The sequence below is a fragment of the Talpa europaea genome, assembly GCF_964194135.1.
Source record: "Talpa europaea genome assembly, chromosome: 14".
NCBI lineage: Eukaryota > Metazoa > Chordata > Mammalia > Eulipotyphla > Talpidae > Talpa > Talpa europaea.
Genome location: NC_140082.1, coordinates 14,114,404 through 14,134,942, shown reverse-complemented (window position 1 = coordinate 14,134,942; position 20,539 = coordinate 14,114,404). Strand labels below are relative to the sequence as shown.

Here is a 20,539-nt window from a genome sequence, read left to right as displayed (position 1 = left end):
TAATGGGTCAAGTGTTGTTATGGGGGGGAAGCAAGGGAGAGAAGGCCGGGACAGGGAATGAAAATGTTCGAAAATTAGTGGTGATGGTTTTGTAACTGAATTACTTAAAACCACTGAATTGCATATTTAATAGGGTATGTTTAACGACACACAAATGAAACAACAATAAAGCTGTTAGCAATTCAAGATTTCAAGATCTGAATTCTCATCAGTCTGTGTAAAACCAAAGAGCATAGCCTTGTCTTGCCTTTGGTTTCCAATGAGAGGAAATTGTCCTGTTTCCTCCATCACTGTCTCCACACCTGGTTTTTGTTACTGCTGTTTCTTTTTCTACTGTGCAAGTGTGGCCACCATTCACCTCTCCCACCTTTTTAACTATTCCCAGTGGACCCTTCCACTAGACATTCTGCCTCTGGCCAATGAAGACTTGTCAAAAGGCAAGAAACTTTTTCTCTTTCTAAAATTTCTGGTAAGGAAAGAACTATTGTATTCTCCTTGCACTGACAGCACCCGAGAACGGCTAGTCTCAGCCGACCTTTCTTCTAGTTATGGGGCTTGGTCTTCCATCCTCAAAGGCTTGCTAAACTTTCCAACAGGAAGCAGTGAGCAGAGCGCGCTCCTCTCCTGACCACCTGGGTTGGGTCTATCATTTCATGAAAGCACAGAGGTTGCTTTTCAGCAGACCCAAGTATGGCCCTATTTTTGAGGTTCTCCTTCCTATGATTCCTACATGTTGCAGCAAGCAACTCCTCACTAAATAAGTAACACCCAGATGTGCTCCTATTAACTACTATTTTTGTTCTCATTAACCTCTCATTTTATTCCCACAGTACTGTTATTAGACAGTTAAAAATAGCAGTATGATAAAAAGGTATTTATGTAATAAATACACACATTTTTTATGGGTTCAAATAGCTGCTTAACAGGTTTTAAAAGTTCATAATCCAGGGCCCCCCCGGTGGCACAGCGGTTGAGCACTAGATTGCGAGGCTGCCCGCAGCCTCTGCAGCGCCAGTTCGATCCCCAGCCACCGGCGAGGGTCCCCCCCAAAAAAATTTTTAAATTAAAAAAAATAAAAGTTCATAACCCACAGTGCTGGTGAATGTGTGGGAAACTGATGTATGCATATGTACTTCTTGAGTGTGAAGTGGGACGACCTCTTTGAAGAGCAATTTGGCCTAAATATCAAATTATAAAATACATAAACCTTTTGATTCAACAATTCTACCACTGAAATTTTATCCTGAAGATGCCCAAAGATTATGTTACCACACAATTGTCTGAAGTAGAAAAGGATCAGAAACCACTTCAATGTCCCACCAAACAGTACTGGCATACGATGAGCACCACACAGTAAAAAGGATGAGGTAATAGCCAGCTACTGCTCCATGATAAACACATGCAGGCTCTCACAGCACATCATTTCATTCTCACATAGGAATGTTTATCCCAATTTACGGATGGACAAATGAAGGCACAGCCACCACTGATCATTACTTACTTGTGCAAAAGACTCTGAGAGGCAGCTTCCACAAGGATTGTGAGAAATGGTTGAGGACAGTGTTTTCACAGTGAAGGAGGCTATAACCAAGCGAAAATGAACCATTAAAACATTTTTTTTAAATTACAAAAATTAGTGGATCATTTGGCAAATTTTGAATAGTCTATAGATTCTATAACAGTATTGTGTCAATGTTAATTGCCTAGTTTTGACCACTGTGCTGCGGTTATGTAAGACAATGTCCCTGTAAGAAAAAGGCTGCAATACTTAAAAGTACAGGGGCAGCAAGCGTTTCAGAGAAAAATATATTATTACTATACATACGTGAGTGAGTAGGGGAAGAAGGAAGGGCCAAGGGGAGGGAGGGAGGGAATGAAAAAAGGCAAATAGTCGACATTTGGTGATTCTGGGTGAAGCGCATTCAAGAATCCTATGTATTACTTTTATAGCTTTTCTGCAAATCTGAAACTATTTCACAATAAAAAGGTAATTTTTTTTCCTCAAATAAGTGCAAGATCACAATCAGCAGCAGCACTGGTGCTCCCCCACAAAGTCTACGTCTCCGCACCGCAGAAGCGTTGACACAGCCTGCAAACACCTAGCCCTGGCTCATTGAGGAATCTAAGATTTCAGCACGTGGAAATTATACATTTTATTTATTTTTTTTTTAAAACTTTTCTTTTTTTTTTAAAGATTTATTTATTTATTTATTTATACAAGCACTGGGTACAGTCAGAAGCGCAGGAGGGTGAAAGAATTCACCAGAGCCAGAGCGGGGAGCAGAACAGGCAGACGGACCGAAGTACACTGCTGAGGGGAGCAGCGGGCGGCAGGAGAGGTCTGCGCGCCATGTGGGACCCTCCTCTGGTGGCCAGGGAGCAGCCGGGGATCGAACCAGCGCTGCAGAAGCCGCGGGCAGCTTCGCAACCCAGCGCCCAACCGCTGCGCCACCGGGGAGGCCCGGAAATTATACATTTTAAATGACCTGGGGGAAAAAAAAATTACACAAACCAACCATGCCTGAACTATTCTAATCTATGTCAAGTATGGATCTAGCATTTTTGAATATCTTTTGTGCCTACTTTTGCCACAAAAACTACTTGGACAGAATAGGTTTCAAACATTCCTGGAAAAAAAAAAAATTACTTTCATAGCTTCATGCTCTAAGAAAATATTATTTCTGACTCAGTTTCTCTTGTCTCCTCTTCACCCAGGGAAACTGAACAGTATCAAATGGCTATGCCAGCAAGTAAAGCATCAATGAATTTTTTAGTTAATCAAAGGACAAATGTCACTTTCAATTCAGGTAACATTTCAGTTTCCCCAAATATTGACCTGCAATAAAGAAACTGTATTCTTGTCAGTAAGCATTTCTTTTTTTTCTTTGGGGCCCTTTATTTAAGAAGTACTAATTTATTATAAATATCTATATTGCTTTTTATGTGGAAAATGGAACTGCATTTACAACTTTTATACAATATTTACTTTCATGGGTATTTAGCAGCTAATGTCTACCTTGGTTTCCTGTGAACATTATCATATATTGAAACCTTCATTTTTTTTTGCCTGAAATTTCTTTAATATAAAAATATTCTCTTGCAGCATGAAACAAATATGGCTAATGTGATAAACCTGATCTTCCCACTGACAAATAGGTCTGCATGGAGAAAAAGCATGGGACCATGATAACTGTCACCCCTAAAGGCCAGTGAGCAACACTCACTCCCATTTGTGTTTATCCACTGTACCAGGAAGCATGGCACTCAGGCAGTTGGTTTTGGACATGGGTCCTCTTTGCTGCCTGAAAGCACAGAGTTGGGTTTTCTTTACACTGCTGCAGCACCAGTCCTAAAATACATACATGGCAATGCACCATTGTCTTGAATTACTAGATCTTTCCTCTCCCCATATAAATGCCGAATGATCTTACATAGCACGCTGTCAACCATATATCCTTCTCTAGTTCCCATTCCACTCTTTTGCTCTTCTTCTTCACCAGCTCTTAAAAAAACCATGTTCACTGTAGCTGCTTCCTCACCTCCCACTGTTAATCTCATTCAACCAAGGCTTTTCCTCCTATCACGCCCCTTCCTGTTGAAGTCTTCAATATCCTCCATGCTACCAACACACATTTCTTGGGTCTCATGTTACCTGATCTCTCAGCAGCATTTGCCACTAGAGATCCCTTTTCTCCTTTTTAAAACACATTCCTCACTTGGCTTCCAGGACCCTTTCCTCATACCTCTGGTCTCACCTCAGTCTCCTTTGTGGATTCTCCTTTGTTTTCTGACTTCAAAATATTGCCATGGTTCCTACTTCTCTGTCTATGCCCTCCCTAGAGATGCTGGTCCAATTTCATCACTCTAAACGGCAACACCATGATGAGTTCCTCACTGCTCCTTCACAGACCTCCAGATCCATATTTCCAACTGGCTACCCAACATCCCCACTTTGTGTCATCTTACACTGAAACTGTCAAAAGCAGAATTCCTGACACTCCCCTTTTTGCAACAGGAAGCACAGGGCAGGTTCTCTATCAATTTGCGCAGATGGATAAAGGATCTCTCAGTGGTTTTTTTCAGGCTTTAATGCTCTTTCTACGCCAACTGTTACGGGGCAAGCCCACAGCTAGCAAGGCAGGGAGATCAGAGGGCCAGGCCAGGAGGCTGGCAGGCCTCCCAGCCCCCAGCAATCTTTACTCTTTCACTTTGGGCTCTCTGGCTTTGTAGTTTCATCCTATTGCAGCCATTTCACCACAGCTGTCTGAATGATGCTGCCCTTATAGCCTCAGCCTTGAAACGCAGCTGTGCCCACTTATGCATGCCCGCACCATACTCCAGGTGTCCGCAATCAGACATGAGCGCCCTGAGCCCAAGCACCTCCTGCATTCAAGACCACAGGTGATAGCCACAGAGGACAGCAGTGTAAAAGCCTAACCAATCTTCTCTTATACTACACCCTCAACTTGCTGCTGCCCCAGACTAGTCCAGAGGCTAATCAGATGTTTATCAAATCAGCTTCTTTTTCTTCCCAGATCCCCCTACAACAGGGTGCGGTCATGGAATCGAGTTTTTACCAATGTGAGGACCATTCAGGCTTCCCAGGCATCTACTACAGACTTCCCCCTTTCAGCCTACTTGATACAGACATTGCAAAAACATGTGTTAAAGATGTCTAGAGGGCCTCCCTGGTGGCGCAGGTGGTTGAGCGCAGGGCTGTTAAGCTGTCTGTAGCCTCTGCAGTGCGGGTTCGATCCCAGCCAGCCAGGGAGATACCCACATGGCGCGGCAGACCTCTCCTGTCTCTCTCGCTGCTCCCCTCAGCAGTGTATTTCAGTCAGTCTGCCTGTTCTGTTCCCTGCTCTGTCTCTGATGAATCCTTTCACCCTCCCGCACATCTGGCCTGTACCCCGGTTCTTGTATAAATAAAAAAATAAATCTTAAAAAAAAAAAAAAAAGATGACTGGAGACTAGGTCCATGAATCACTGCTGTCCTGCCAATCAGGAGCACCCATGAAGGCTTTACAAGAGCAAGACATACACTTCTACTGTGTTAAATCACTGGTTTACCCATTATAGAGGCAGCGTTACTATAATTAATGTGCCACCTCAGAAAAAGGGACCGCCATTTACCCAACTGCACAGGTGAAAACCCTAGGACACATCCGGAAATCCTTTATCACTACCCAAATTCAATCCACTGGCAAGACTCTCCATTCAGAATATATTCAATCCTGCCCATCACTCATCTTTTCTCACCCTAGCCCAAGCCACCTGATGACTGACTAGATGACTGTGACATCCTGTTCTCCCCGGTTCAATGCTTGGTCTTCTATATCCGATTCACCACAAAACAGCCAATGAACTTTTCAAAACAGCAGACTGGATTTTTTGTAATTGGTACCTGCTGACCTCGCAGATCTCTGCTGCTTTCCCTCTGCTCCTCACTCATTCCTCTCGACACACCTTGTACACACCACACCTATACCCCCTTCTACATTAAAGCATGTGCTGTTTACTCTACTGGGCACAACCCACCATGTGACTCACTCCTTCACCATTTAGTTCTTTGCTCAAATGTTTCCTCCTCAGGAAACTCTAGTACCTTCCTTCGTTTTCCTTCATTGCACTTCCTATTACCTGCAAAGAATAGATTTATAAGTTCACTTATTTGTTTACTGCCTGCTATCCCTCGATGATGCAGGGTTTTGTCAATCTTCTCAGTGAGACAAAATCCCAGAGAAATGAACAGATAAACTCAATCAGCACTCCCTGCTACAAGGTGAACTCATGTGGGCATCCTGCAAGCAGGTGATTAAAGTCCATGTTTAAGTATCAAGTCTGATGTGTGCCTCAAATCCCGGTTCTGCCACTTACTAGCAACGTGACCTTGGGAAAATTCTAAACTAATTCTAAGCCTCCCTCAGTTTCTCCACCTTTAACAGGATTTAGCTCATTAGGAGTATGTGATACAATCATGTAAAATCCTAAGCCTGGCACCTATTAATTACTATTATTAAAAGTAACAGCATTGATATTCGGCTGGCACACTGGGATGTTGATATCCATTCTCTATGACCAGAGTTCACTCTATTATAATTATAAAACATTTTTAACATTGCAACTAATGGTAACATGTCTCTCCTACTTTCTAAAGTTGTGAAAGTTCTAAACATGAACTGGCAGACCTCTTAAAGGTTTTATCTTGCATCTTACCTTGTATTTACTAGTGTTTCCTCTTCAATAAATTATGTATTTTTTTAATTATAAAATTTTTAAACACAAGGTCTCCTTCAAGAACCTTTTCATTCCTCTCTTTTCCCCACCCACCTCTCCCCATCCCCACATGGTTCCTGTAGTTTGCAGTAGGAGGGGTGTCAAATATTTTGGAATATTAGCTTTGCACAAGCAACCACTCCCCAGGTACCATGTCTATACTTGCCTAAACCTAGGAATCACTTGGGGCATTTGTTAAAAAGAAAAAACAACACAGCTGCCAGAGCCCCAACCAACTGCTACTAAATGTGAATTTGGCATCAAGGTTGAGGAATATCTGGGAATGTTTTTAAAAACATTCATTCCATTCTTTTAACAAATAAATTTGGGAAACATGTCACTCAAATTGTCACTCAAAATGCTGATTTCTCTTTGTTCTACCACCTGTCATATATCACCCTGTTTTAAAAAAAAATCTCTGCAATGAGGGCTTCATCTGTCTTATAGACACTGCTGTCCTTAAATTAACGAAAATGCAGCCTTTTGGGCTTTCTGAAAATAAATGTAGTTTCTATCTTCTTTCTACATAAGAGAAAATTAAGAGTTTGTATTGTACCCAAATGAAAGAGACCTGATGGGTCAGGTCTGACCCATCAGGTCTTTTTCAGCTCTAAATTCAGTTTTAGGGCCTCCCCGGTGGCGCAGCGGTTGAGCGCTGGGTTGCGAAGCTGCCCGCAGCCTCTGCAGCGCTGGTTCGAACCCCGGCTGCTCCCCGGCCACCGGAGGAGAGTCCCACATGGCGCGCAGACCTCTCCTGCCGCCCGCTGCTCCCCTCAGCAGTGTACTTCGGTCCGTCTGCCTGTTCTGCTCCCTGCTCTGACTCTGGTGAATTCTCTCACCCTCCCGCGCTTCTGACTGTACCCAGTGCTTGTATAAATAATAAATTTTTTTTAAATAAATAAATTCAGTTTTATCTACCTACACTGGTACTAAAGTATGACCTTTTTCTCTCCCTTTTTAAATGATGGCGCATGAATCCATCCTCCTCACCATCATTTAAAAAATATTTTAGGAATGTTTTCAGTCTTTCCAACTCATGACATAATTTAGATGAATTCTTGGCTGACTCATAAACAGCACAGCCATAATAACATAGAAACCACAGAGACCCTCCTGTCCAAACCATAAATTATTATCACCACATCGCAGAGCCCGTCTTGGGAGAGCTACGCCAATTCTGAAGAGTTAATGGTGGAAAGTGAAGATGGGCAAGGGCCAGTGATGTTTCTGTTCCCTTTCAGTCCAAATCCAGCGCCCTTTTTACCTCCCCAAATTACAATAAGCCACTTATAATTACAGCGCAAGTTTTGGTCAACACTAACAAAATCACAAAGTAACCTTGCAACTCTTAAACCTTAGTTCTTTGAAATGACACTGAGCAGCTGACTCGGTGTAGAAGATATCCAACATTCAATCCATTTTCCTAAAGTCCAAACACTCCCAGCCTATCTTTAAATAATAAATGTCCTCACGGTAGACTGCCCTGGAAAGGAGCTGACTGGCAGGAGAAAGAAGTTCCAGCCTTGGCTCTGCTACTAACTTGCTCGGTTAAACTGAGCAAGATCCTCCCTCTCTCGGGGCCTCAATTTTCCCAAGTCCAAAAAGCTAGACTTAGATGACCCCTTAGGTCTCTTTCAGGTCTAAGAAAATAAGAATTGGGAATCACCGGAGTAGCCATGACCCCAATTCCGCAAGACTTTTGACATTACCGGCTCCAAACTCCTGTCTTCAAAGAGCAAACTCCGAAGTGAAAGTCGCCGGATTCCCATTCAGGGCTCTTCGTACATCACGCTGCCCCTTCCAGAAACATAAATCCCTGAGAACAAGGCGTCCAGCCCTGCCTCGCCTCGGGCGGGGACGGGGGTTGCAACATAGCCTATCCCATGTGGTTTTCAGATCCCCTGTGCATCAGCCCTTCCCAGGGAGCTAGAAAGGGCAGAGCGAGAGAGGGCTCAAAAAAGTCGGACCAGATTCTAACTACACCTGGACTTTTCTCCGCGGCGGTAGCCGCACCTGCTCTGGAGCTCGAGATGAAGGTGACTCCGTCTCCACTCGAGTTCTCCTCAGGGCAAGTCTGCGAAGGAGAAATAGTTTCTCTCTCTTGCTCAGGGTTTGGCCTCGGCTGCCCCCACCCCAAGGTCGCCTCTACGCGCAGTTGTACCTGCTCCGCCGCGGCGTAGTCCCGCGCAGGCACCTCAGACACCTCTGGCCTACGGACGCCGCCATCTTGCCTCCTCTTTTTGGAGCGGAGCACGCCCCCTTTTACAGGCGCGGCGCACGCGGGTGGCGTCATAACCCAGCGCTCGCGGAGCCAATGAGGAACGCAGGTGCTGTGCGTGGAGCCCACTCCTCCGGTGCGCCCCCGCCCACCTCCTGGTTCTCGTGGAACCTTCCGGGAGGGGTTGGGCAGGTGCGGGCGTTGGGCCTGGGTGCACCGTGGCCAGTCTGTCCCTCTGCCGTGCGTTTCCGCGGATGCCTAGAAAATCCGAGTCGCCCAAGGTCCTCGAATGCATCAAGTATGCTAACTCATAGAGGGGGAAAGCACTACCCGTTTAACCCAGCCAGTTAGTAGAGGAGACAGGACTCCAACTCGAGTATCTTTCTTTCTCACGCATTATCTGCTGCCATTTTACTAAGCGCTTCCTGAGTGCCAGGCTGTTCTGAGCATTTTGCATGCTGGGTCTACTTCTTACCTCCCGCCCTGAACTGCCAGAGAGACCAGAAGCAAGGGGTCTTGGGTCACCTCCAAAAGAAATTAGTCGCCAAATGAGAAGCACTGGTGTGAGGAAGTTTACTTCTGCAGAGACTCCTAGTCGGAGTTTAAAGAAAATCAGTTTTCATTAGTATCTGCTTTTTCTTTTTCTTTTTTTTTTTTAATGGAAAGAGACAAGTCAAGCGGCTAGCCCTGACTTGGCATTATCCCCATTTTAAAGATAGAAAAAGCGTGACTCAGAGTAATCAATATGCACAAAAGCATGCAGCTGTAAAATGGAAGCCAGTATTTGAACAGACATATTTGACTCCAGAATCATGAGCTAAACCTTTGTAGGGTAAAGAAAATGTCAGGCTTTTCTGCCCTTCCGCCATCAGGATAGATGATGGATTCTTATCCTGAATGCATGCCTGATGGCGGGCACCTGGAATAGGGTGTGGACATAGGTAGATGGGATTCAGCTGACCTAAGACTGTGCTTTTTAAGGGCGGCGTCATGGGGGGATGCCAGCAGCACCAGTAGCAGCAGCAGCAGCAGCAGCAGCAGCAGCAGCAGCAGCAGCAGCATGAAGCCGAAAGAGAAGCCAAGAAGCAGCAGAACCAACTCCAGAGAGCCCAGATAGAGTGAAGACTTGCTGGGGGCTGGGAGGCCTGCTAGCCTCCCAGCCCCCCAGCCAGCACCCCCGCCTGCCATATGCCTGGTGAACCCCAAATAAAAAACCTGCAAAACTACTGAGGACTCTGACTCCTCCTTTACCCGGTCTGCATGGGATCAGAGAACCTGCACTGCGGCCAGTCCAGCCCTTACAATTGGCGTAAGTCGGCAAGATCCATGCAGACGGGTATGGAGCCCTCCGAAGACCTGGAGGGACTAAGGAGAACAGACTGTGTGCCTATGACGACGCTGGAGGCGCCATGGCGGTACAGAAGGTAGACACTGTCCAGGAGCTGCAGGACGGGACCTGGCATGAAGGAGACGCCCACGAGGACCAGACAATGACACTGGAAAGGACCAGCCAATGACCCCTGAGGCAGCAGACCGTTGCTGAATCAGGGAGAGGCCAATGGACTTGAACTGATGGACTGACGAACTTGGACTGACAATCCCGCCAGAAGGCGGAGGACCTTGCAGGTTGATATGTTTTGGGACCCTGGGGGTGGAACAGTTTTGTTTGTAAACCCCAGGAGATGGGAATCTGGGGGTGGCCAGTGGGCCTAGATGGCCAAAAGCAGCCTGTTATGCCCAGCAGCCAGGTGGAGGAGAAAAGCCAACTGAGAAGGCAAAAGCTGGTACTGATGCTAAGTTGAGAAGCCCTGAGTGGCTGTTAAGCAGCCTTAGTATGCTGAAGAACTGTGAGTCTCGTAAAATCACCTGTGGGTGATGCCCTGCTCATTCTTGAGTGAGGGTGAGGAGCTGAGGAACCTGTCCTTGGGGGACGGGTGGGGAACGTGGCTTGGGGTGGAGCCCAAGCCAAATGTAGAGTTTTGGTCCCCAACCCACGTGCTTGTGCAGTGGGTTGGCTTGAGTGCAGGGGTCTGCGAGTCGCATTGGTGGCCATGAAGGCCGAGTGTTGGAGCGACTGCAGACAGAAACCCTGAGGATTGGCGATTACCCCCAACAGAATAAAATTGCCAATCCCAGAGCTAGTGCATCCTGGGGGTGGATGCTGTGTGTGCCTTGTAGCCGAGACTACAGCCAGAGAAGGCCAGGAAGCCTGACGGCTCCTGGTGTGATATAGTAGATATGATTTCCCCTTCCTCGTATGAGCAGTGCCTTCGGCAGATTTGGTGGCTTATCTGCTGGTACCAATAATTGTCTTTTGCACTTGGTTGGGGCCCTGCCTGGACTTATTTGTGTTCTGTTGTATTTTGTTGTGATGTATTTGCTTTAGTGGGCCATGGCTGCATTGTTTGTTTGATAAGAAAATTGTATATATATATAGACTATATGGCAGAAAACCCTGAGAGGGTGGACTGTAGGGTAAAGAAAATGTCAGGCTTTTCTGCCCTTCCGCCATCAGGATTCTTATCCTGAATGCATGCCTGATGGCGGGCATCTGGAATAGGGTGTGGGCATAGGTAGATGGGATTCAGCTGAGCTAAGACTGTGCTTTTTAAGGGCAGCGTCACGGGGGGACGCCAGCAGCACCAGTAGCAGCAGCAGCAGCAGTAGCAGCAGCAGCAGTATGAAGCCAAAAGAGAAGCCAAGAAGCAGCAGAACCAACTCCAGAGAGCCCAGATAGAGTGAAGACTTGGTGGGGGCTGGGAGGCCTGCCAGCCTCCCAGCCCCCCAGCCAGCACCCCTGCCTGCCATATGCCTGGTGAACCCCAAATAAAAAACCTGCAAAACTACTGAGGACTCTGACTCCTCCTTTACCTGGTCTGCATGGGATCAGAGAACCTGCACTGTGTCCTGTCCTGCCTTTACAACCTTCTTCCTTTTAAGCCCTATTGTGGACAGCAGACATTTGACACAGCAAGAGGGATATATTACCTGATGCTTGCAATTATTTCTATGTGGTTATTTAAGCCCATGTATGGCATAACTAACAGGGTGATCCCCAGAAAAGGGGGAGGTTCCAGGTCCCTGCCCCACCCAAATGGAGGGTGGAGCTGAGCAGAGAGAAGAAGCTGCAGAGGAGACTGAGAAGGAAGGAAGCAGGATGGAGAGTGTAGGGTAAGGAAAAATGTCAGGCTTTTCTGCCCTCCCGCCATCAGGATAGAGAATGGATCCTTGCGGTCCTGAATGCATGCCTGATGGCGGGCACCTGGAGTAGGGTGTGCGCATAGGTAGATGGGATTCACCTGGGCTAAGACTGGGCTTTTAAGGGCAGCGTCATGGGGATGCCAGCAGAAGCCAAGAAGCCGAGAGAGAAGCAAGAGAAGCAGAGAACGCCGGAGAGCCCAGATAGAGTGAAGACTTGCTGGGGGCCGGGAGGCCTGCCAGCCTTCTGGCCCCCCAGCACCCCTGCCTGCCATATGCCTGGTGAACCCCAATAAAAGACCTGCAAAAACCACTGAGGACTCACTCCTCCTTTACCCGTTCTGCATGGGATCCTAGAAAACCTGCACTGTGTCCATTCCTGCCCCTATAGAGAGCCAGGAGGAGACTTGGAGGAGGCACATGGAATAGAGAGACATGTGAAGAAACTGCTTGCCTTTTGGTCGTGGACGGGGTGACACAGATGTGGGTGAGACCCGTGGGGAGGTGACAATGGCAGCTTTTATCTTGATTTTGATTTTGCTCTTTTCCTTCTGGGCTTGTCTGGTTGTTTCTGACCCTTTTCTGTGGGTCCCTTTTCTGCTTTGGACTTGTGGCAGGCTCTGGGCCAATCCCATTTGGATGGAGTTTTACCACGAGGGGACGGGTAACTTCAGGTGCTTGATTTAGAAACTAGATTCTTTGCCTTTCCTGTATTGTTTCCTAGTTGTATTAAAGTTCCTTCCCATTAAAGTCTCCTATGTTTTGTGTTGATGCGGTGGATGGCAGAACCCATTTAGAATAGGCAGGTTTGTGGGATTTGGGCTGCCCCTCTCCCTGCCATGTAACATAACCAGCTCATAAAGGAGCTTAACAGGCATCAGGTTTTGTATTAGAAGACACTTCCCCATTTGGCTTTTGAAAATCTGAGGGGGGAAAAAGTATAGAATTGGTTTTAATGTTCAATTGAGAGTAGTAACGCAAAACTGAGGGGAGGAAGAGCGCTTCAAAATGAAGTGCAAAATGGATGGAAGCAGAATCCGGCAAGATGGTGGCAGAGTGAAGAGGCCAGGCTGGCTTCCTCCATATACTCACAACCAGATTGTAGCCAAAGCTAATAACCCCTGAAAGAAAAACAGACTACTGCAGTACACACCAGTGGGAATTGCCCAGAAGAAAGGGATAGGAAAAAACTCTAATTGAGCAGTGTTTGCAGTGATACCAGAGCACTACAGCCCTTGCAGGAGTTGGGAGGAGGCTGCTCCATAAAATCCTTCACAGACGCACATGCCAACATCAGGAGTTTTGGAGACCAGGCACAGTGCTGGATAAAGGATACATAGAGTTGGCATCCACAGGTGGTGTACCATTAGAGAACTATAGAATGGAGGGTACAGAGTGATGATTAGTGACTGGAGCCTGCTGCTCCCAAAATAAACCAGCTAGTCCAAACCAGCAAAGAGAACCAGGTCAGATCACCTGTGTCTCCTCAAAGAGGAGGCTACTACTTGAAGCTCAATGCTGGGATAACACCTGCCACTACCACTGCCCACCCACCCCACCTCTGGCTAAAACCAAGATAAAAAAAAAAAACAACAACACTTTAATTAAGCAGAGTTCAAGCACCTGCTAACTATAGACATATATTCATCCTAGGATAAGACTCTGTTCTAGAAAATAAAAATGAACAACTCCTGACTTGTTCAGGAGTGACCCTGTATAAACTACAATCAAACCCCGGCACTGCATCTAGTGCTCAGACATAGCCTAGAAGTGGAAGGTGATATGAGACTATCCAAGATACTTAGACTGGGGGCCTCCCTGGTGGTGCAAGGGGTTAAGACACAGCATAATAAAGCTTTCCGCTAGCCGCTGCAGTACAAGTTTGATATCCAGCCAGGGAGGTGACCCACATGGCACAGCAGACCTCTACTGTCTGGCCAGCTGCTCCCCTTAGCAGTATATTTCAGTAGATTCGCCTGTTCTGTACCCCACTGTCTCTGGTGAATCCTCTCACCCCCCACACTTCTGGCATATACCCCAGTTCCTTTATGCATAAAAAAATAAAGATAAATCTTTTTTTAAAAAGAAAGGTAATAAGGGCCTCCCCGGTGGCGCAGCGGTTGAGCGCTGGATTGCAAAGCTGCCCCCAGCCTCTGCAGCGCCGGTTCAATCCCCGGCTGCTCCCTGGCCACCTGAGGAGGGTCCCACGTGGTGCGCAGACCTCTCCTGCCGCCCGCTGCTCCCCTCAGCAGTGTACTTCAGTCTTTCTGCCTGCTCTGCTCCCTGCTCTGGCTCTGTGAATTCTCTCACCCTCCCACGCTTCTGACTGTACCCAGTACTTGTATAAATAAATAAAAAAATTAAAAAAAAAAGAAAGGTAATAAGAGATGGTCAGGCATTATATTATGATTAAGGGTCTAATAAAATAAGAGGAAATAACAAACATTATATATGACCTAAATGATGGAGCATCAAGATACATAAGACAGGGCCTCCCCTGGTGGCGCAGTGGTTGAGCGCTGGGCTGTGAAGCTGCCTGCAGCCTCTGCAGTGCTGGTTCGTTCCCCGGCCGCTGCTGGGGAGGGTCCCACATGGCGTGCAGACCTCTCCTGCCGCCCGCTGCTCCCCTCAGCAGTGTACTTCGGTCCTTCTGCCTGCTCTGCTTTCCGCTCTGGCTCTGGTGAATTCTCTCACCCTCCCACACTTCTGACTGTATCCCGTGCTTGTATAAATAAATTAATTTAAAAAAAGATACATAAGACAATAACAGAACTAAAGAGAAATATTGACAACAATATACTACTAGGGGATTTTAACATCCCACTTATAGCTATTGACAGATCAACACAAGAGAGGCTAAATAAACAATAGCCTCAAATGAGGAGCTAGACTAAATAAGTTTAACAGACATCCATAGAACACACCACCCCAAAACTGCTGCATACACATTTTTTTCAAGTGCACATGAAACATTTTCAAGAATATACCATATGTTTGGATGCAAGTCAATTAATAAAATTACAAAGAATGAAATTTTACCAAGTACTCACCCTGACCATAATGCTATAAAGGTAGAAATCAATTCTAAGAAAATGACAGGAAAAACTATGAATACATAGAGACTGATAATATGCTTCTTAATAGCTTTCCTCATGGAATCATAAGGATGAAATGATGTAAGACCATTTCAGAGCACCTAGTAATTGTGAATTATTCCCTGCTACTAGGTTATTGACCAGTACTCTGCTGACACTAGGGGGCAGAATTATCCTAGGATTTAAAGAATAGGCTAATAACCATGATTTAAATTCCCATTTTCAAAGCAGTTTTGCAAACTGTGGACAGTGGTGACTGAGCTGCATCATGGATATTGTGAGATATAAGTACTTTTGCCATTAAAAAGAATTATTTTAGGGCCTCGCTGGTAGCGCAGGTGGTTGAGGGCAGTGCTGTGAGGATGTCCACGGCCTCTGCAGCACGGGTTTGATCCTGGCCTGCCGAGGAGATACCCACATGGCACGGCAGACCTCTCCTGTCTTGCCTGCTGCTCCCCTCAGCAGTGTATTTCAGTCAGTCTGCCTGTTCTGTTCCCTGCTCTGTCTCTGGTGAATCCTCTCACCCTCCCACACATCTGGCCTGTACACTGGTTCTTGTATAAATAAATAAATCTTAAAATTTTTTTTTTAAAAACTATGTTTTACAGGGCCTCCCTGGTGGCGCAAGGGGGTTAAGCCTCAGCACAATGAAGGTATCCGCAGCCTCTAGAGCATGAGTTCGTTCCCCCACGGCACAGCAGACCTCTCCTGTCTTGCCCACTGCTCCCCTCAGCAGTGTATTTCAGTAAATCGGTCTGTTCTGCCCCCACTCTGTCTCTGGTGAATCCTCTCACCCCTGCACCTCTGGCTTATACCCCAGTTCCTCTATGTATTAATAAATATATCTTTAAAAAAAAAGGCCTATGTGGGAGTTCTACTCAAACTCCTTCTATCTCCTCAGTGAATTGTGAAGCAAACTTATCATCTGAGAAGCAGAGAGCACAGGAGGCTTGAAAAAAGATGATATGACTCACCTAGAACTGGAAGTTTCTTGAAGAATTAGGAATTTTCTACAACTCTTCTCAAGAGAAATCCCAAAAGGAACTGCAGAAATAAGTTTCCATCACTGGAAGAGGGCAGGATACCATAGAAGATTCTTAAGTAAGTGCTCTTTTCAGGCAACCCCACCACTGCAAAAATTTGGTCATGGCACATGCTAAAGAAAAACTGCCATAATTGACAGTTCCCCTCTAAATAAACAAAAATTTTATTTATTCTCCTCCAAGTAGTGGTGAAACCTAACAAGCAGAAAAAGTTGTCAGGCAGAATGTTCTGGGGGTGTGAAAGATTACTTGGACACAATTTTTTTTTTAAAGATTTATTTATTTTTATGCATTCAAGAGCTGGGGTACAGGCCACAAGTGTGGGGGTGGGGTGGGGTGGAGGATTCGCTAGAGACAAAGCGGGGAACAGAACAGGCAGACTGAAGAAATACACTGCTGAGGGGAGCAGCAGGCGAATCAGGAGAGGTCTGCTGCACCAAGTAGGTTGCTCCCTGGCTAGGGATTGAACTCGTGCTGCAGTGGCAATTAGCTTCATAGGTTGTGTCTTAACCTCTTGGGCCACCAGGGAAGCCCTGGACACAATTCTTGACTGTAGTTCAAGAACGGACTGGGCTCTCCTCTTCTTCTGGACAGAGGAAGAACATCCAGGAATTACACTTCTTTCTGGAGTACACCCGTGTGGTGTCAGGGTGCCATGTTTTCATCTGTCCTCTCACTAGGTTCAGTTGGTGAGAATTGAGAATCTGAACTCACAGCTGAAACTAGCGTACAACTGGGAAGGGAATGTGATAAAAAGAGACCTCTCAAAAAGTAAATGAACATACCCCATACCAAGTAGTCTTCTCATTCTCAGCATGTTATTGTAGCTTATTCCAAACATGTTGCTAATATTTGAAATATATTTCAATCTAAAGACATACCACTTTCCCGCCCCCCAACCCCACCATCATGAGAAAAGTCACACCACTTAAAAACCTCACCTAGAATCCTTGCTCAGGAGGTCTCCCTGGTGGCCTATGGGTTAAGTCTCAGCGCTATCACCTCTACAGCCTGAGCGTGATCCCTGGTCAGGGAGCTACCCACATGGCGCAGCAGACCTCTCCTGTTTTACCTGCTGCTCCCTTCAGCAGTGTATTTCAGTATATGTGCCTGGTGAATCCTCTCACCCCCTGCTCCTCTGGCCTATACGCCTATGCAAAAAAAAAAAAAAAAAAAAATCCTTGGTCAGCAACCCCACCCAATTTATTGGGTATGACTTGGAGCTTAATGAGTTTTGGATGTTTCCAAACATCAAATTTCCCACACAAGAAACGAGCTGACACCACTGGGTAAATTTAAAAAGCTTCACTTTTCTTTTTTTTTCTTTTTTTTTTTTTTTTTAATAGAGGCATGCTTTTACTTATTTATTTATTTCTTTGTTTGTTTTTGTTTATACATGCACTGGGTACAGTCAGAAGCGCGGGAGGGTGAGAGAATTCACCAGAGCCAGAGCGGGGAGCAGAGCAGGCAGAAGGACCGAAGTACACTGCTGAGGGGAGCAGCGGGCGGCAGGAGAGGTCTGCGCACCATGTGGGACCCTCCTCCGGTGGCCGGGGAGCAGGCGGGGGATCGAACCGGCGCCGCAGACGCTGCGGGCAGCTTCGCAACCCAGCGCTCAACCGCTGCGCCACCGGGGAGGCCCTAAAAAGCTTCACTTTTTAATTTAATTAAAGAGGCTTCGAAGGGTATCCAAAAGGTGGAGTGCTAAATGTGTTCTGAGCACTGGACAGTCCTCAGAAGACAGGACTGTGAAGACAAAGTGATTTCCAAATCACTTTGAAAATAATGCTTGTTTCTAAACTGTTATCTCTGGACTGTCCATTAAATATAAACATTATGACATTAGAGGTGAAACTTTAACTTATTACTAGTCATAAGAACAAAATAACAGTCGAGAGTTATTTGAAAGGTTTTCCAAAAAAAATTTATTTTCATAAATTAACACACATAACAGTGGGAATTTTCGAGTCACAAACTACCAAACAGAAAAGGAACTGCAGGGGCATCATGTATGCCAATGTTACCAAAAAATGTACAAATTTCACTGAACTATTGACCATGATAATATATAAACACTTCAGGCAGCTATTTACTGGCCCAGACCAGCCCAAGGAGATGCTGAGGCCTCTCACCAAGAATTCAAATCCAATTCAGCACCAGAGAGGGGCTCATGAAGATACACAAACAATAAGCATCAAATCTGAGACTACGCTGTGTCTGATGGTGGGCTGTACGGGGACCCTCAGGATAGCCTTTTGCTGCTCAATTTGTAGCTAGAGAGTAACATTGATTTGATTTGATTAAATTAAGCCTTCTTCCCGAGCCAGCTTTTTACATAAGAAGTTCAGTTGTGGCGAGGAGCCCTTCCCTTGCATGATCTCCTCACCGCTGTTCAATTATTTCGACTTTGGATACAGCCACCCACAACGTGGTGTTGAAGAGGTCCTTTCCATGATACCAGGGGAAAAGCTTACAGAAACAAAACAAAACAAGGGAATTAAAGAAAGCACCAACTGCATACTTCCCCGCAATGGGAGAAAAGGATCAATGCCTAAAAGTTGGTCTTTCGCGGATCTTTACGTACATGGTATTGATTGAGATGGAATCCCAGCCTGGATATGGAAGGCTGGCTCTGCGTTCTATTAGGCTGCACCAGAGCCCTGGACCTGCTGCTCAGTCCTGCACACTCTGTGCTGCTCCTGGCCTGGCAGGCAGAGAATGAGCCATGGGGGGAGGGCTATGACCAGAGAGTAGATCTGGAATTTGCCTCAGTTTAGCTCTGGTGCCTGCAGGAAAGACCCCCTCAGGCAAAATTGTGACAAAGTGTCATGATTTTCACAGCTCTTGGAGGAGCGCTGAGTTTTGGGATTCACAGCATGAGTTTCTGAGCTCTTTAGGCTCCAAATAAGGCAAACGCTACATGTCTTTCGACTGCACTTCCCTCAGCTGTAGCTCTTATCAGTAAGGTCAGTTAAAAAAAAAAAAAAGGACATAATCTGCTTTCATAGCTGATGAGGTACATTTAAACTAATGGAGAAATGAAGTTGGAAAGAGACCAAAAGAAAAGGGGAAGGGAAGGTGGGGAATGGTGCAAATACAGCTCTAAACTGAAAGATGAAAAAATCTCTTAAAAGTTTCAGTGAAAAGCTGATGGGCAAAACCCTGATTGGACCTGAGATTTCTCCTCTCTTTCCCATATTAAGAACACTAAATGTCTGTATTTGAGTTATAGTTGAGTAAGTTATAGTTAACTACAACTTCTCACCTCTAGCAGTGGAAAGTCCCCGTACTCAGAAATTGTACCAACTCCCACCCCAGAAGCAGACCTGCAGCTCCAGGCAGGGGGCAGGGCAGCAGCTGACTACCACCTCCCACCTGGAGGACACCACAGGCTTCAAGGCCCACAGACAGCACTGCAGCTGGCTAGGCCATGGCGAGGAAAATGGATGTTAAGACAGGTGCAGCTGAGCACAGCTAAAACCTGATGTATCAACCTCAGATAAGCAATTTCAAGTTCACATTGGGGGCCCCTTTCTTAACTGTGGAAGCAGGAGAAGGGAGGGAAGGCCAGAGGGAAGGCCAAGAATTTCAAGGACAGGAAGGTTTGGTCTCAGAGATTGCCCCTCTGTTCCCAAGACAAGGAAGGAGCCCAGGTCTCCATTTTCACTGCTTCTCATCATTGCAAGTACCATGCCCACAATGGGCAAACTTGAAATTGTATCTCCGTGATACTGGTAATACCACAGCAGTACCCATCTCAGCTTTAGTCCGCTTGGATGCCACGGCAGCCACAATGCTGACTCACATATGCTGGCAACAGAGCTAGAAACAGTGCTCTGCTGATTCACCAGGAGTTTGCAAACTATCTAGAGTTCCCTAAAAATGTTTACACAGGGACACAAGGTATGACTTATCCCACACCCTTAAGCAAAGACAGAAGCATTTAGTGTCTAAGGACCCTGTCCCAGGAAGGGAGAGGTATTGAGGTGAAACACAGGTCGCGTCTATACAGTCTGGGCAAAGTGGATGTCGAACAGCAGAATCTGGTTCACGTCACTCAGAACCAGTGCGGAAACTTGGCTCTCTTATAATGCTATTTGGCCATGGCCTTAGAAGCCTCCGTAGATGACCAGGTGTGTGTATCACTGATTAAATGCTATGTCTGAGGCAGGGGGCCTAGAAGATAGGATGTGGCACTTTGTTTTTCTTGCTCATGTCAATGTTTCTGCTCCAGTGTGGCATAGACTGTCAACCTGCAAAGGAAAGGCACATAGAGACTCCCCACCCCACCCCATCTTCCCACCCACTAACAAATGGGGAAACAAAAGAACCAAGGAGACACATTCCAGGACAGCACCACTCACTCTTCTCTAACAGAATGACTTGAAAATGTCTCTGGAGCTTTGACAGTTCCCATCGGTGGCTGCTTCACAGCGGTGGCTCCTAGGAGGCTGGGAGGAGGTGGCCATGTCCTGAAGCTGGGTTTAGTATTCTACTCACCAGCCAAGGAATGTTAATTCTCTGAACTCTTGTTTCGAGAGAGAGAGAAAGATAAAACATAGGGAAGGAGAGGAGGGGAAGCAGGCGAGAACACACAGGGGTTAAGTGGGAAAGGAATGAAACCTCTGGGCCTGCTGGCCCACACGGCATCCTTCTGCCCACAAACTCCTGTAGGGATAAATGAAGAAACTCAGCTAACTCCGGCATTC

At 46.2% G+C, this 20,539-nt stretch overlaps 1 protein-coding gene across 2 annotated transcripts in view; it reads right to left on the bottom strand.

Annotated features, from left to right (window-relative positions):
- PISD (phosphatidylserine decarboxylase) overlaps positions 1-8,502 on the bottom strand; it is a gene marked incomplete at both ends in the record, with an annotated part of 31,857 nt that extends 23,355 nt beyond the window's left edge. For both annotated transcript variants that reach the window (XM_084254447.1, XM_084254448.1), the window contains 2 exons: positions 1,502-1,581; positions 8,438-8,502. In XM_084254447.1, the coding sequence (XP_084110573.1) occupies positions 1,502-1,581; positions 8,438-8,502 (145 nt within the window). The remainder of the gene's footprint in view (positions 1-1,501; positions 1,582-8,437) is intronic.
- Positions 8,503-20,539: the final 12,037 nt, after the last annotated feature.